Source organism: Nothobranchius furzeri, chromosome 5 (assembly GCF_043380555.1).
Source record: "Nothobranchius furzeri strain GRZ-AD chromosome 5, NfurGRZ-RIMD1, whole genome shotgun sequence".
In the NCBI taxonomy this organism is placed as follows: Eukaryota; Metazoa; Chordata; class Actinopteri; order Cyprinodontiformes; family Nothobranchiidae; genus Nothobranchius; species Nothobranchius furzeri.
In genome coordinates, this window is record NC_091745.1 from 79722621 (window position 1) to 79734959 (window position 12339).

A 12339-nucleotide genomic window follows, 5' to 3' on the forward strand; every position below is an offset into this window, starting at 1 on the left:
CGTCTGTAGGAGTCAGTGTGCTCTCTAACCCATTTTCTCCCTCCCCTGTCCAAACGGAGGTGGTGAGCGCTGCTCTGTGGCTGCACGCTCTGAAGTGAGGAGAGTCCCAGAACCTTCCAGCCCCACCTAGTGGACACTTATGTGTGTATCGTCTGAAGTCTGTGTGCATATCTGTCTGAGGTGTTTTTGTGCATAGCAAAGCTGCCCTCTCTGGTGAGGGTAACTCTGAAGTCCCCCCCCCCCCCCCCAACTCTATCCTCACATAAACCCTCTTGATCTATTACGGTAGCGCGACTCGTGTTGCGAATGACCACAGTCACCAATTCTTGTCATGTGCCTATGTGTGTATGTCTGATCTCAGAATTGTGTGTACTGAAACTCTAATTTCCCTCTGGGATTAATAAAGTATTACTGAATTGAATTGGATTGACCACAGCAGCTTTCTGTCACATGATTCAAACAACTCCATTCTCAAAGATTTCACACCAACTCGTGCAAACACGCATTTGAACCTTTCCTCTGCCACCCGTTTCATGTTTGGGTTTCATGTTTGCTGAGTAAGTGTTCTGCAGGAAGTGCCTCAGGGCACACCAGAGCTACCAGAGTTAGCTTTGTTCTGCTTAATGTAACCAAAGAGTTTTCATGCAAATAACAAAAGCTCATAAAATCGAGTAAAAATATTGTTTTTGTTTTAAACGGGCAGGGACCCACACAGGCCTTACTGTAACTAGCCATTAGCTTATCAATCTAGTTGGAACAAATATATTTTCTCCAAACTGTAACTTATTTTTGTTTCAAAAACTTTTCCACTTTCATGAAACCTGAGGCAGAGCTTTAAGTCTGATGGGAGTCAGTAAAAGTAGCTTTTAAGTTAAAGGTGTTACCTTGAAGAATCCCTTGCAGCCCTCACAGGTGCGTACGCCGTAGTGCTGGCAGGCCGCGTTGTCTCCACACACCGCGCAGATCCCTTCTCCTTGGGGGCCGCGAGGGGGAGGCGAGGGCAGACTGTCCCCCAGCAGAGGGCCACAAGGCCCCAGAGCCAGAGAGCGGAAGGCGAGGCTGCTGCCCCCAGCCCCGCGGTGCAGCTGGTACATGGACTGCTCCAGAGGAGGACCGTGTGGGTGGGACACTGACGATGAGGAGGAGGAGGAAGAAGAAGAGGTTCGAACCAGCCCTCCTCCTAGGCTCTCGTAGCCACCAACGCTGCCACCGCTGTGGGGTGGGGAGTGCTGGTAAAAGTGTGGAAAACGAGGGGACTTGAGGGAGCCCGTCTCCAGGCTGGAGCCCAGGGAGTGAGGGTGTGACGGAGGGGCCAAATGCTCGTCCCACAAGAAGGAGGTGCTGTGCTGGGGTGGCAGGGATGGGGTGGTGGGAGGGGATGAGGGGGACTGTTTAAAGTACATGGTGGAGGAGGTCATGGCCTCCAGCGGAGGGGTGGTCGGATAGCTCTCCTCCTCTTTTTTGATGGTGGGCCTGTGGGGGGGCATCTGGTAGAGGCAGGAGGACTTGGGCTCGTAGCTCCCCTCAACAAACACGTTGAAGCTGGGGAGGGAGGTGGTGGCGGCAGCGGAGATCTCACCCCCACCCAGGTCCAGCTTGGTGTAGTCAGGGGTCATGAGGTCAGAGCTGTAGCTGTCACCCTGGTAACCAAAGGACTGTCCGGAGTAAGCTGAGCCTGGGGGGGCGGGCCCATACTGAGCCTGCACACAGGGCATGTCTGCTGGGGAACAGAGATCAGACGGGTCAGAGCGGCAGCACGACAGGATTTTTATTCAACATGCATTTGGTTAGATTAGAGAAGGTCTTAAAGCAGTAGGCAGAAAGTAAAATGTGATCCCGATGTTGGACAAATAGAGGACTGAGGGAGGCTGCATAGAAAGCCACCAGAAGCTGAGAGGCACATGCACACAGCTACACAGCTCGACTGGAACAGGAAGTTTATGTCGCTCCGCCTGCTGGAAATTCCTCTAAAATCATCCCAGTTCACTCAAAATCACCGTCCAACCAACGAAAGCTCTGGGAAGAACCTTTCAGACAGGTGGTTAGAGTGAGGCCGCAGCTTTATTAGAGCCGATGAGGGGTGGGAGCAGATCAGATCACAACAACAACAACAATAATAATAACAATGGAACCCCATGATGGTGTTGGACGCACACACACACACACACACACACATACACACACACACACACACACACACACACACACACACACACACACACACACACACACACACACACACACACACACACACACACACACACACCAGAGATGAACCAGACAGGTTGACCCGCTCCGCAGCAGCAGGACCGGAGGACACCTCACAGCCTCCTCTTTACGCAACACCCGCACAAACTTATGGCAAGCCAAAACCGTCACAATACGCCACTTTCCCAACCCGTCTAGTTAAGAAATGGCGAAAAAAACGCCGTTTGACGTGCCAAGACGTCGTAAAATACGGCGAAAACTTTGGCAAGCCAAAACCGTCACAATACGCCACTTTCCCAACCCGTCTAGTTAAGAAATGGCGAAAAAAACGCCGTTTGATGTGCCAAGACGTCGTAAAATACGGCGAAAACTCTGCCAGAACGCCGTAATTTACGCCGTTCTGAACGGTCCCGTAGAACGCCCGTAAAATACGCCGTTTTTTCCGGACATTGAACGCCGTTTTTTACGTCACCCTAATCCCAGACGCGTTCTCTGTGTGGGTGGCGTAAAATACGGCGTTTGGTACGGACATTGAACGCCGCTTATTTCGCCGTTCTGTGACATAAAACGCCGCTTTTAACGCCACTTTGTGACAGTTTTAACGCGTTTAAAATTCAACTTTACTCTCATTTATGCAGAGCCCTCCCCATGGGTTTCTCATCCTCTTAATTTAAACTCCAGTGACCCAATGAAAGACGAGGAGGTTGAGGCAGCACTAATTCATCCCAGATTCGCCGGGCTGTCGGGCTGTGCGGATTGCTGTTTTCTAATACAACTCGGCTCTGTTTCAACTAATTTCACTGTATTGAAAAAGCCTTGAAATGTAGTAATATTATCAACAATGTGTCAACATTATTATTTTTTCTGTCCACCTGTAAAAGGCAGAAACGCTGTTTCAGTCAGACCTGATGATTACTTAAAAGTGTGGCTGCCGTATCAGTCTGTCCTCGTGGCTCGTGAGTCCAGCTGAAACATCAGTGCTCTTTCTGTCCAAAACTCCATTCTTCTTAAGTTAATCCACTTTCAGTATTTACTATTGTGACAGTGTGTGTGTGTGTGTGTGTGTGTGTGTGTGTGTGTGTGTGTGTGTGTGTGTGTGTGTGTGTGTGTGTGTGTGCTGTCGCAACGTCCCGATTGATCATGCGCCCTGGCTACTTGACCAAGGGAATGTTCCTTTGGCTGACTGGTTAGAGCGTATGACTCTCACCCGTGAGTCTGGGGTTCGAATCCCGCCCGAGCCCTCGTTTATCCACCTGGCCACACTATTGTTTTTTTTTTTTCGTTTTTTTTTAAACGACTGTTATACTTGTCTTACAGGAGCTTCTGAAGATGTTCTGTCTTGCTTCTCCATCATCACTCTCCAGCTCCTCAAACCAGCCACTCCAGAACCTTCCCAGATCCAGGATCAGAGCACTTTAATTAAAGTTTGAAACATGTCTGCTTGTTGTTCTCCTATAGAAGCCTTAAACTAGAATTTGCTAATGAGCTTTCTTGGCTAAAATATGCTCTTAAATGTTTTTATTTACATAATCAAGAAACACGTTTTTCATTGCTGCTTCACCAAGACATGACTGAAAATGTCCTCATGATCCTGAAACGCTGGTTAAAACAAATTACTTTTAACCTCTTATAAAACAAACGTGTCTGTTGATGATTATGCCCACTACAATACTGAAGCACCTGCATACTTGCTACCGATTTGCTAACTTTCTGTAATATTTGATATTTAAGTTAAAAACATGAAATGCTGTAACACAAATTCCAAATGTTCTAGTTGAGCACTTGTTTCTAATCAACTAATCATTATTTCTGTGATTAGTCAGCTTTTTCCTTTTCAATAAACACATGGAAAAATTACAATTATCTTACTGAAAAATGGTTTAACAGTGTTGCACATGTATAATAATCTACACTGGTTTTCACAGTTACGGCATTCTTCAAACTATAATAATAAAATAAAGTGAAACGATATTTACAATTGATTACTTCCTACTATTTACATTTTATGCATCGATACTGTAAATGGCTGTTTACTAAGGCATACAAAGTCAGTGGAATGTTCTCATACGGGTTCTTGCCTAGTAAGCAGGGGGTTGCCTCCTGTAAAAATGGAGATGATTAGCCTCATTGTTGTCTTTCAGCACACTCCGTAAAGTCCTAAATTTAAAAAAATGTGGTTTGTGGGAGAGGCTCATCTACTTTCTAAGGCTAACACTTTTAAACTCCTCTTAAGCACACACTCAACTTGTTAATAACTAAAAGGATTGTTCAATACCTGCTCAAATAAACAAGGCAATTCTACAGACTCGTGGATTTGTAAGTAGCATTAATGAAGAATACAGGATCATATAGAACAGAAATATGTAGATTTACAAGCAAACTACCTGTGTACAGGCACTGACTCTGTATGCCTTAGTAAACAGCCATTTACAGTATCGATGCATAAAATGTAAATAGTAGGAACTTGAAGTAATCAATTGTAAATATCTTTTCACTTGAAGAATGCCATAACTGTGAAAACCAGTGCAGATTATTATACATGTGCAACACTGTTAAACTATTTTTCAGTAAGATAATTGTAATTTTTCCATGTGTTTATTGAAAAGGAAAAAGCTGACTAATCACAGAAATAATGATTAGTTGAGTAGAAACAAGTGCTCAACTAGAACATTTGGAATTTGTGTTACAGCAGTTCATGTTTTCAACTTAAATATCAAATATTACAGAAAGTTAGCAAATCGGTAGCAAGTATGCAGGTGCTTCAGTATTGTAGTGGGCATAATCATCAACAGACACGTTTGTTTTATAAGAGGTTAAAAGTAATTTGTTTTAACCAGTGTTTCAGGATCTTGAGGACATTCTCAGAGTCATGTCTTGGTGAAGCAGCAATGAAAAACGTGTTTCTTGATTATGTAAATAAAAACATTTAAGAGCATATTTTAGCCAAGAAAGCTCATTAGCAAATTCTAGTTTAAGGCTTCTATAGGAGAACAACAAGCAGAGATGTTTCAAACTTTAATTAAAGTGCTCTGATCCTGGATCTGGGAAGGTTCTGGAGTGGCTGGTCTGAGGAGCTGGAGAGTGATGATGGAGAAGCAAGACAGAACATCTTCAGAAGCTCCTGTAAGACAAGTATAACAGTCGTTAAAAAAAACGAAAAAAAAAAAAAACAATAGTGTGGCCAGGTGGATAAACGAGGGCTCGGGCGGGATTCGAACCCCAGACTCCCAGGTGAGAGTCATACGCTCTAACCAGTCAGCTGAAGTAACATTTCCTTGATCAAGTAGCCAGGGCGCATGATCAATCGGGACGTTGCGACAGCACACACACACACACACACACACACACACACACACACACACACACACACACACACACACACACACACACACACACACACACACACACACACTGTCACAATAGTAAATACTGAAAGTGGATTAACTTAAGAAGAATGGAGTTTTGGACAGAAAGAGCACTGATGTTTCAGCTGGACTCACGAGCCACGAGGACAGACTGATACGGCAGCCACACTTTTAAGTAATCATCAGGTCTGACTGAAACAGCGTTTCTGCCTTTTACAGGTGGACAGAAAAAATAATAATGTTGACACATTGTTGATAATATTACTACATTTCAAGGCTTTTTCAATACAGTGAAATTAGTTGAAACAGAGCCGAGTTGTATTAGAAAACAGCAATCCGCACAGCCCGACAGCCCGGCGAATCTGGGATGAATTAGTGCTGCCTCAACCTCCTCGTCTTTCATTGGGTCACTGAAGTTTAAATTAAGTGGATGAGAAACCCATGGGGAGGGCTCTGCATAAATGAGAGTAAAGTTGAATTTTAAACGCGTTAAAACTGTCACAAAGTGGCGTTAAAAGCGGCGTTTTATGTCACAGAACGGCGAAAAAAGCGGCGTTCAATGTCCGTACCAAACGCCGTATTTTACGCCACCCACACAGAGAACGCGTCTGGGATTAGGGTGACGTAAAAAACGGCGTTCAATGTCCGGAAAAAACGGCGTATTTTACGGGCGTTCTACGGGACCGTTCAGAACGGCGTAAATTACGGCGTTCTGGCAGAGTTTTCGCCGTATTTTACGACGTCTTGGCACATCAAACGGCGTTTTTTTCGCCATTTCTTAACTAGACGGGTTGGGAAAGTGGCGTATTGTGACAGTTTTGGCTTGCCATACAAACTCGCTGCGCGGTCGCGTGCGGGTTAAAACGTGTCGCTCGCTCAGATTGTATTTTTGTGCAGTTTTTCCTGAGGTGCAGGGTAGCGCGGATAGACGCTCTCTGGCTGTGCGTCACGTGTCAAACACGGAACATGTCGGTCCCGGTCCCGGATCTCCGTCTCCATCCGAACAGACCCTCCGCCAGGAAGATGACACCAGTTATCGTGATTTATAGATTTGATCGAATTTCAAACAAAACCAACGCCTAGATGAAATCGTTGTGTCTCTTCACCAAAACGCTCTAACGTCAGCAAACGGAGGAGAAACCTGACAGCTGCCTGATTCGTGCACCACAGGTGCGCGCGTGGCGCAGGCGGACAAAAGCGACGCAAGTTATTGGCCGCTCTGACACGATTAAATTAGAGGGGCATGGTATGGATCATGACCCCTAAATAAACAAGAAAAAATTTAAATATTTAATAAAGTAAAATTTTCATTTTCAAGTTTCATCTCATTAAAAATCAAAGCTGAAAAACAGAAATATTGGGATTGTTTCACACACGCAGGATGAGTCTCACTGGCAATGCACGATTATGGAAATGAGTCAACTTAGTTCTCACGTCATGATTCCTCTTTTCTCCTACAAGTGATCAGCTCTTCAACCCACGTGGGACGACGTCAGCTATAGTTCAGCTGGTTGAGCAGAGGCAGGCGAAAGAGGGAGAAATCACCACGAGGACAGGAGAGCAGCGTTGTGTCAGTAGGTCAGACACCATAAGTGTGTGTGTGTGTGTGTGTGTGTGTGTGTGTGTGTGTTCAGGACTCTCAGCACCTGTCATACAAACACCCACAGCAGCTCATTAAGCTGTCAGGACGTTTAACTTTGCCTGAGGAGAGATCAAGAAAAGGTGTGAAGATGAAACATTTTTATGTTGGTTTGGGTCAGATTAGAGGTTTTTCAAAAGCTGTTATTAGGATTTTTTTTTTGTTCTTGCATGCATGTATTGTCCTCCTGATATTCAAGGTGTCAACAAGGACCCGTATGTTAACAACATCTTAAAAAAGAAAGAAAAAAACCTGTAAAACCACTTCTGTCAGGTGAGACTTTCAGTGAGTGGCCTTCAGTCAGCAACACACCCATGTTCACAAGCTCACACAGTCTGGTGTAACCCCCAACACCACCAAAGATTGCTTTACTACCGTACATGCAAGTGTGTGTGTGTGTGTGTGTGTGTGTGTGTGTGTGTGCGTGCGTGTGTGTGTGCGTGCGTGTGTGAGAAAGCAGGACAGACAACCCAAGCAGAGCACAGTGAGGTGAAGGGAAGCAGTCTCTAACCTCGAGGTGTGCATTTCAACTGGACAAACTGCAGCTGTTCCAACAACTGAGCGCGCTTGTTCATTGTCAGAATGCCATAGATCTAACAAATGAAAACATGAAGTTTCAGACATAAATTAAGGGAAGAAAATAAATCAACAAAATATGAGAAATTTGTTACAACTGAGAAGTCTCACACAAAATCACACGTGTGCTCTTCTCACAAACAAAAAGAGGAATACAGTTACAATACCCGTGACACTGAGCAAAACACACGTGAGCCTGTTTTTATAAAGAAGAAATGCGATTTTAAAAAGAGAATTGACGTGAAAGAGTGAGAGAATGTTCCACTATAGGCTCACATCTGTCAATAAATCAGTTCAACACACACACACACACACACACACACACACACACACACACACACACACACACACACACACACACACACACACACACACACACACACACACACTGTTGGACAAGGGTGAAGAACATTAAAATCAAGCCCGCTCCAAATCAGCTGTGATCAAAAACGCTCAAATCAGAGAGCCCAGCAGCCAAAGCGTAACCGACGAAAGTGTCAAGAAAGAAAGAAAGAAAGAAAGAAAGAAAGAAAGAAAGAAAGAAAGAAAGAAAGTGCGCTTTTGTACCTGATGAGAGAGCTTCGCGCTGAATGGTGCTGGGTGTCCGGGGTTTAGGGGTGGCGTGGCTGCGGCCGGGACAGGGCTCCTGGAGCTGGGAGGACTCGGCGTGCGCAGCAGAGGAAGGATCAGATCGTCGGTGCTCCGAGCTCGGCTGGGCGCGCTCTTCCGAACCTGTGCCTGGGGTACACATATGCGAGGTTAGAGCCAGGGATGCAGGCTGGAGGAAAAGGTGGGTGCCATCTCTCCCCCGATCAAAAACTACAACATCGGTGAAAGCGTGTTCCTTCCAACGAGTCCCGGCTCTATTTGGCAAATTCTGGAATATTTTTTCCAAAGGGAAACGATTGTCACATAAAAACACAATCGGAAAGATCACTAATCCGGGTTTGGATTATTCCCTTATGTGAGGGAAAAATTATTTCTGGAGAGTGTAAGAGATGCAGAGAGATACGAAAGCGCGCGCCAGGCATGCTTGGTAAATTACAACACCCGATTGGGCAAATCTACAGAAAAGGTGAAAAAGTTTCACATTTCTATCAAAATCAGAGAAATTATCACATTAAGTGCAGCAAAAATTTGATAGGAAAAAATATTAATATTAAATATTAAGAACCACAACTAAGAAGTTTAGGCGCATTGCGCACTTGTGGGCGACAGGTTTCATTCCAACCAAACGCGCTCCGTTATTCTCAGAATGTTTTGAGTTAAATGCGCGCCGAAACATCACAAAAACAAACTTCTGAGAAACAAGGAAACCAAATAAAAAACCCTACACACCTACAGAAGTGAGTAATTTTATAAAAGCAGACCGGGCCAGCGCACCCGGGCCATCCCTGTTCCTGCCTCCGATCGCCACTGCCTCGGCCGGCGCAAGGTTCATCCAGAGCTGGAGACGAATCTGCTGTCGAGTCGGACCTGAAACTTTAACCAGCGGGCTCCTGCGCTCCGTGCGCCTCCAGCACCGTGTCAACTGGAGAAGGACGCACGGAGGCTGGAGAATTTCAAGGCCCAGAGCGCCCCCTTTCTGTCACACACCCTCTGAACCTGCACTCCGCTCCCTCTCTTTACCACACACACACACACACACACACACACACGCACGCACGCACGCACGCACGCACACGCGCGCGCGCGAGGAAAAGTGATGTGCGCGCGTTCTGAGACAGACCCAAACGCACTCATCTCTGCTGCAGGTCTGATGGTGTTGACGGAAACGCTCTAAAGTGGTTTAAACGCTGTAATAACAAACCATCTTACATGTTTATGGTGAAGCATGAGATGAAACGCTGGATTTGACTATAAAAGCTACAAGTTTGGCTGATGCCTCCAAATGTCGAGAATCGAACCAGAAAAGACAAGCAGAGTAACTGATGGACACGATAATTTAATTATAGCTGAGAACAATTACGTTCCTCTTTTCAGTTATGCATGAAAGGGTTTCGGAAAAGGGAGAGACAGTTGGGACAGTTTGGTCAGGGAGGTTTTTGGCATATAGTCGTTAAGTGAAATTGTGCGTAAAGACACTCTTATCCTTGAGAAGGAATAATCAACATTTATTTTTCATCAAAAACGGAGACTTTCTGTCTGTTACACCAAACATGAACAAACTCTCCTCCCGTTTTTTCCTCTGACTGAGACACCGGAGGGGCTCTGGCTCCGCGCGCACCGGTAACCAAGAGAACGACAAAAGATCTCCAAAGCACGCGCTCCGGAGCGCCGGTATAGGCCCCGGTAGCCCCTCGCAGCAATAACCTCAGACAGCGCAGGGCTTCCAGCAAACAGAGGCAGAGAAAAGGGAGAGCACTGAAATATATGAGTACTGTAAATCAGCCCTGAGAGGGAGGCTGTCATGAAGAGTCTGTCTGCGTGCGTAAAGTTCAGAGCGAAGGGGGGGAAGGAAGGGGAAGGATCAATGCAGCAACTTACTTCAGCACTTCAACTTGACACTGCTTGTCTTCTCTCAGAAATGACCCAAAGCGCATATTATACCATCGTGTCTTCAGGGCACATTTCACAGTGGGAACAGACATCTTAGTGTTTTTGGTGAAAGGAGAGGCAACGAGTTCCGATTATCTCTCAAATTTGAACCTAAGACTAAAAGCCAATACATTTTCACGACACCTTGTCTAACTGTTCATAATTCACAAATTTAAACTCTTGCGTACCATCTTGAATTAATTAGATCATATCCAAACTGTCAAAACTTCCCAAAGAGAAAAGCTAACATAAAAAATAAGAGCTGGAAGCAAAAGCATGGACTCTCGTCTCTTAGCTCCTGGACACTCAGACCCATTTGTGCGTCTGTCTCCACTGTCTGACTGAGAGGCATCTCATTTCCATGACAACCGGAAAGGATATGATACCTTCCCAGCGCAGATTAAATTCGAGTTCAGATTCATTTGGAATCAGCAGCTTAACTGGAGCGGCTGGATGTTTAACATCAACAGGTTAAGCGCACATTTGTGCGGGAAAATAAAGAATAAGGTTAAGAAAGGAGAGATCTTACACGTGTTGTTCTGAAACAGCTGAGGGGTTTGCGCTAACGGTCCAAACGGAGCAGTAAGAGCGCTTCATTCATTCAGAGTGGACTTACTTGTTTGCTGTGGCGGTTCCGTCTTTACGTGTGGTTAAAGCCGCGCTTGGAATATCCCTTTGCCATCCAGAAGATTCAGAGTTGAAATAAAAAAAGAGAAAAAATATCTTTAAAAAAGGCTCCGAGGCGCAAAAACCGTCGGAAACAATTAGCTGAAGCAGAAAAAGTAGAAAAGATTTTAAAAAAAGGAGGGATAAAATAAAAACAACTTCAAACTCCCGAGAGAGGAGCGCGTCTGCGTCCGTCCCGGTGAGCTGTCAGCGCGGATAGTTGTTTAAGTGAGCACTTGCAACGCGCGTTTGTTTATGAGTGAGGGGAGAAAGTCAAATAGAGCATTTATGAGCGCTCCACCTCCACGCGGAGCGGTTGGTATGCGCTACGTCAATGTGACGCCATGGGAGAGATGACGTCACTCCAACCAGCACCCCTCTCTGGCGCTCTCCGTACAGTATAAGCTCCGAGCGGCGGTGCCAGAGGAAGGCGGAGCGGGGTGGAGAGACAGTCGGACGGAGGACGGAGAGGGAGAGCAGGTTGGTTTGATGTCTGCGAGACAGGAAGCGGAGGGGGATCCGCCGGGCGAGCGGGCATCAACGCATCCACAAATCAGAGCTCCTGTCTCATAATAAACTGCATTTAATCTCATTTAAAACAACAAGACTAATAATCTGGTAAATAAAACGTGTGAGTGTGTGCTCAGGAAGCCCCCCCCCCCCCCCCCCCCACACACACACACACAGACAGCCAAAAGCAACCACACATGGTTGAGTCTGAAATCCAGTAGAGGCTTCACACAAGTTTCACTTCACATCGTATCGTTGTTTCAGTTTCCTGCAGCTTCTATGATACACAGGAAGAAAAATGCTCGTGACCCAAGAAGCAGGCGAAGAGACCCCAGAAGACAACTTTGACCCGACGGCTCTACGTTTGCAGAAAAACAAAGATTTTTTCACGGCAGAAATTACAAAAAGCATTCACCCTCACACCACTTCACCAGGCTAACTTGATCATTCACGTGTTGCAAATATTATGATGCTTTTTCAAACAGAAGCTATTTAAATTCCCACTAATAGCACTAAAGCTGGTCTTTTATTAGGTCCAATCGGTTTTGAGTGACCTGGAATGAACTCATAAGAATTTCACTCTTTCCTGCAAACACAAACCAACATCATTAAACAGTCTAATCTCCTTATTTTACCCAAACGTGCGCCAGAATGGGATTATTTTAGTCTGTTTGTAGAACTTGTGACGTTAAAGGTGGATAACGACACAATCAAACATAAAGTGTCTTAAGCTTTAATGATTTTAATACCCACAAATATCCTGCTGTGTAATCAAAAACATTCCTAAACAACTTAATTTGAGTTAAACATGAAGTGTGGGAAATAACCATGCATGTT

The 12339-nt window shown here is 45.3% G+C and overlaps 1 protein-coding gene across 6 annotated transcripts in view; it reads right to left on the bottom strand.

The window, feature by feature from the left end:
* Positions 1-11072, bottom strand: part of nr4a3 (nuclear receptor subfamily 4, group A, member 3) — a 27254-nt gene extending 16182 nt beyond the window's left edge. Inside the window, exons 1-4 of one of the 6 annotated variants that reach the window (XM_015950626.3) lie at positions 10943-11072; positions 8356-8526; positions 7724-7805; positions 885-1720 (exon numbers count right to left, since the gene is read on the bottom strand). In XM_015950626.3, the coding sequence (XP_015806112.1) occupies positions 885-1720; positions 7724-7787 (900 nt within the window). In that variant the 5' untranslated portion in view covers positions 7788-7805; positions 8356-8526; positions 10943-11072. Of the gene's footprint in view, positions 1-884; positions 1721-7723; positions 7806-8355; positions 8527-9126; positions 9461-10942 lie in introns of those variants that run through there. The other 5 variants (XM_070551217.1, XM_070551216.1, XM_015950629.3 and 2 more) reach the window with 5 other exon arrangements.
* Positions 11073-12339: the final 1267 nt, after the last annotated feature.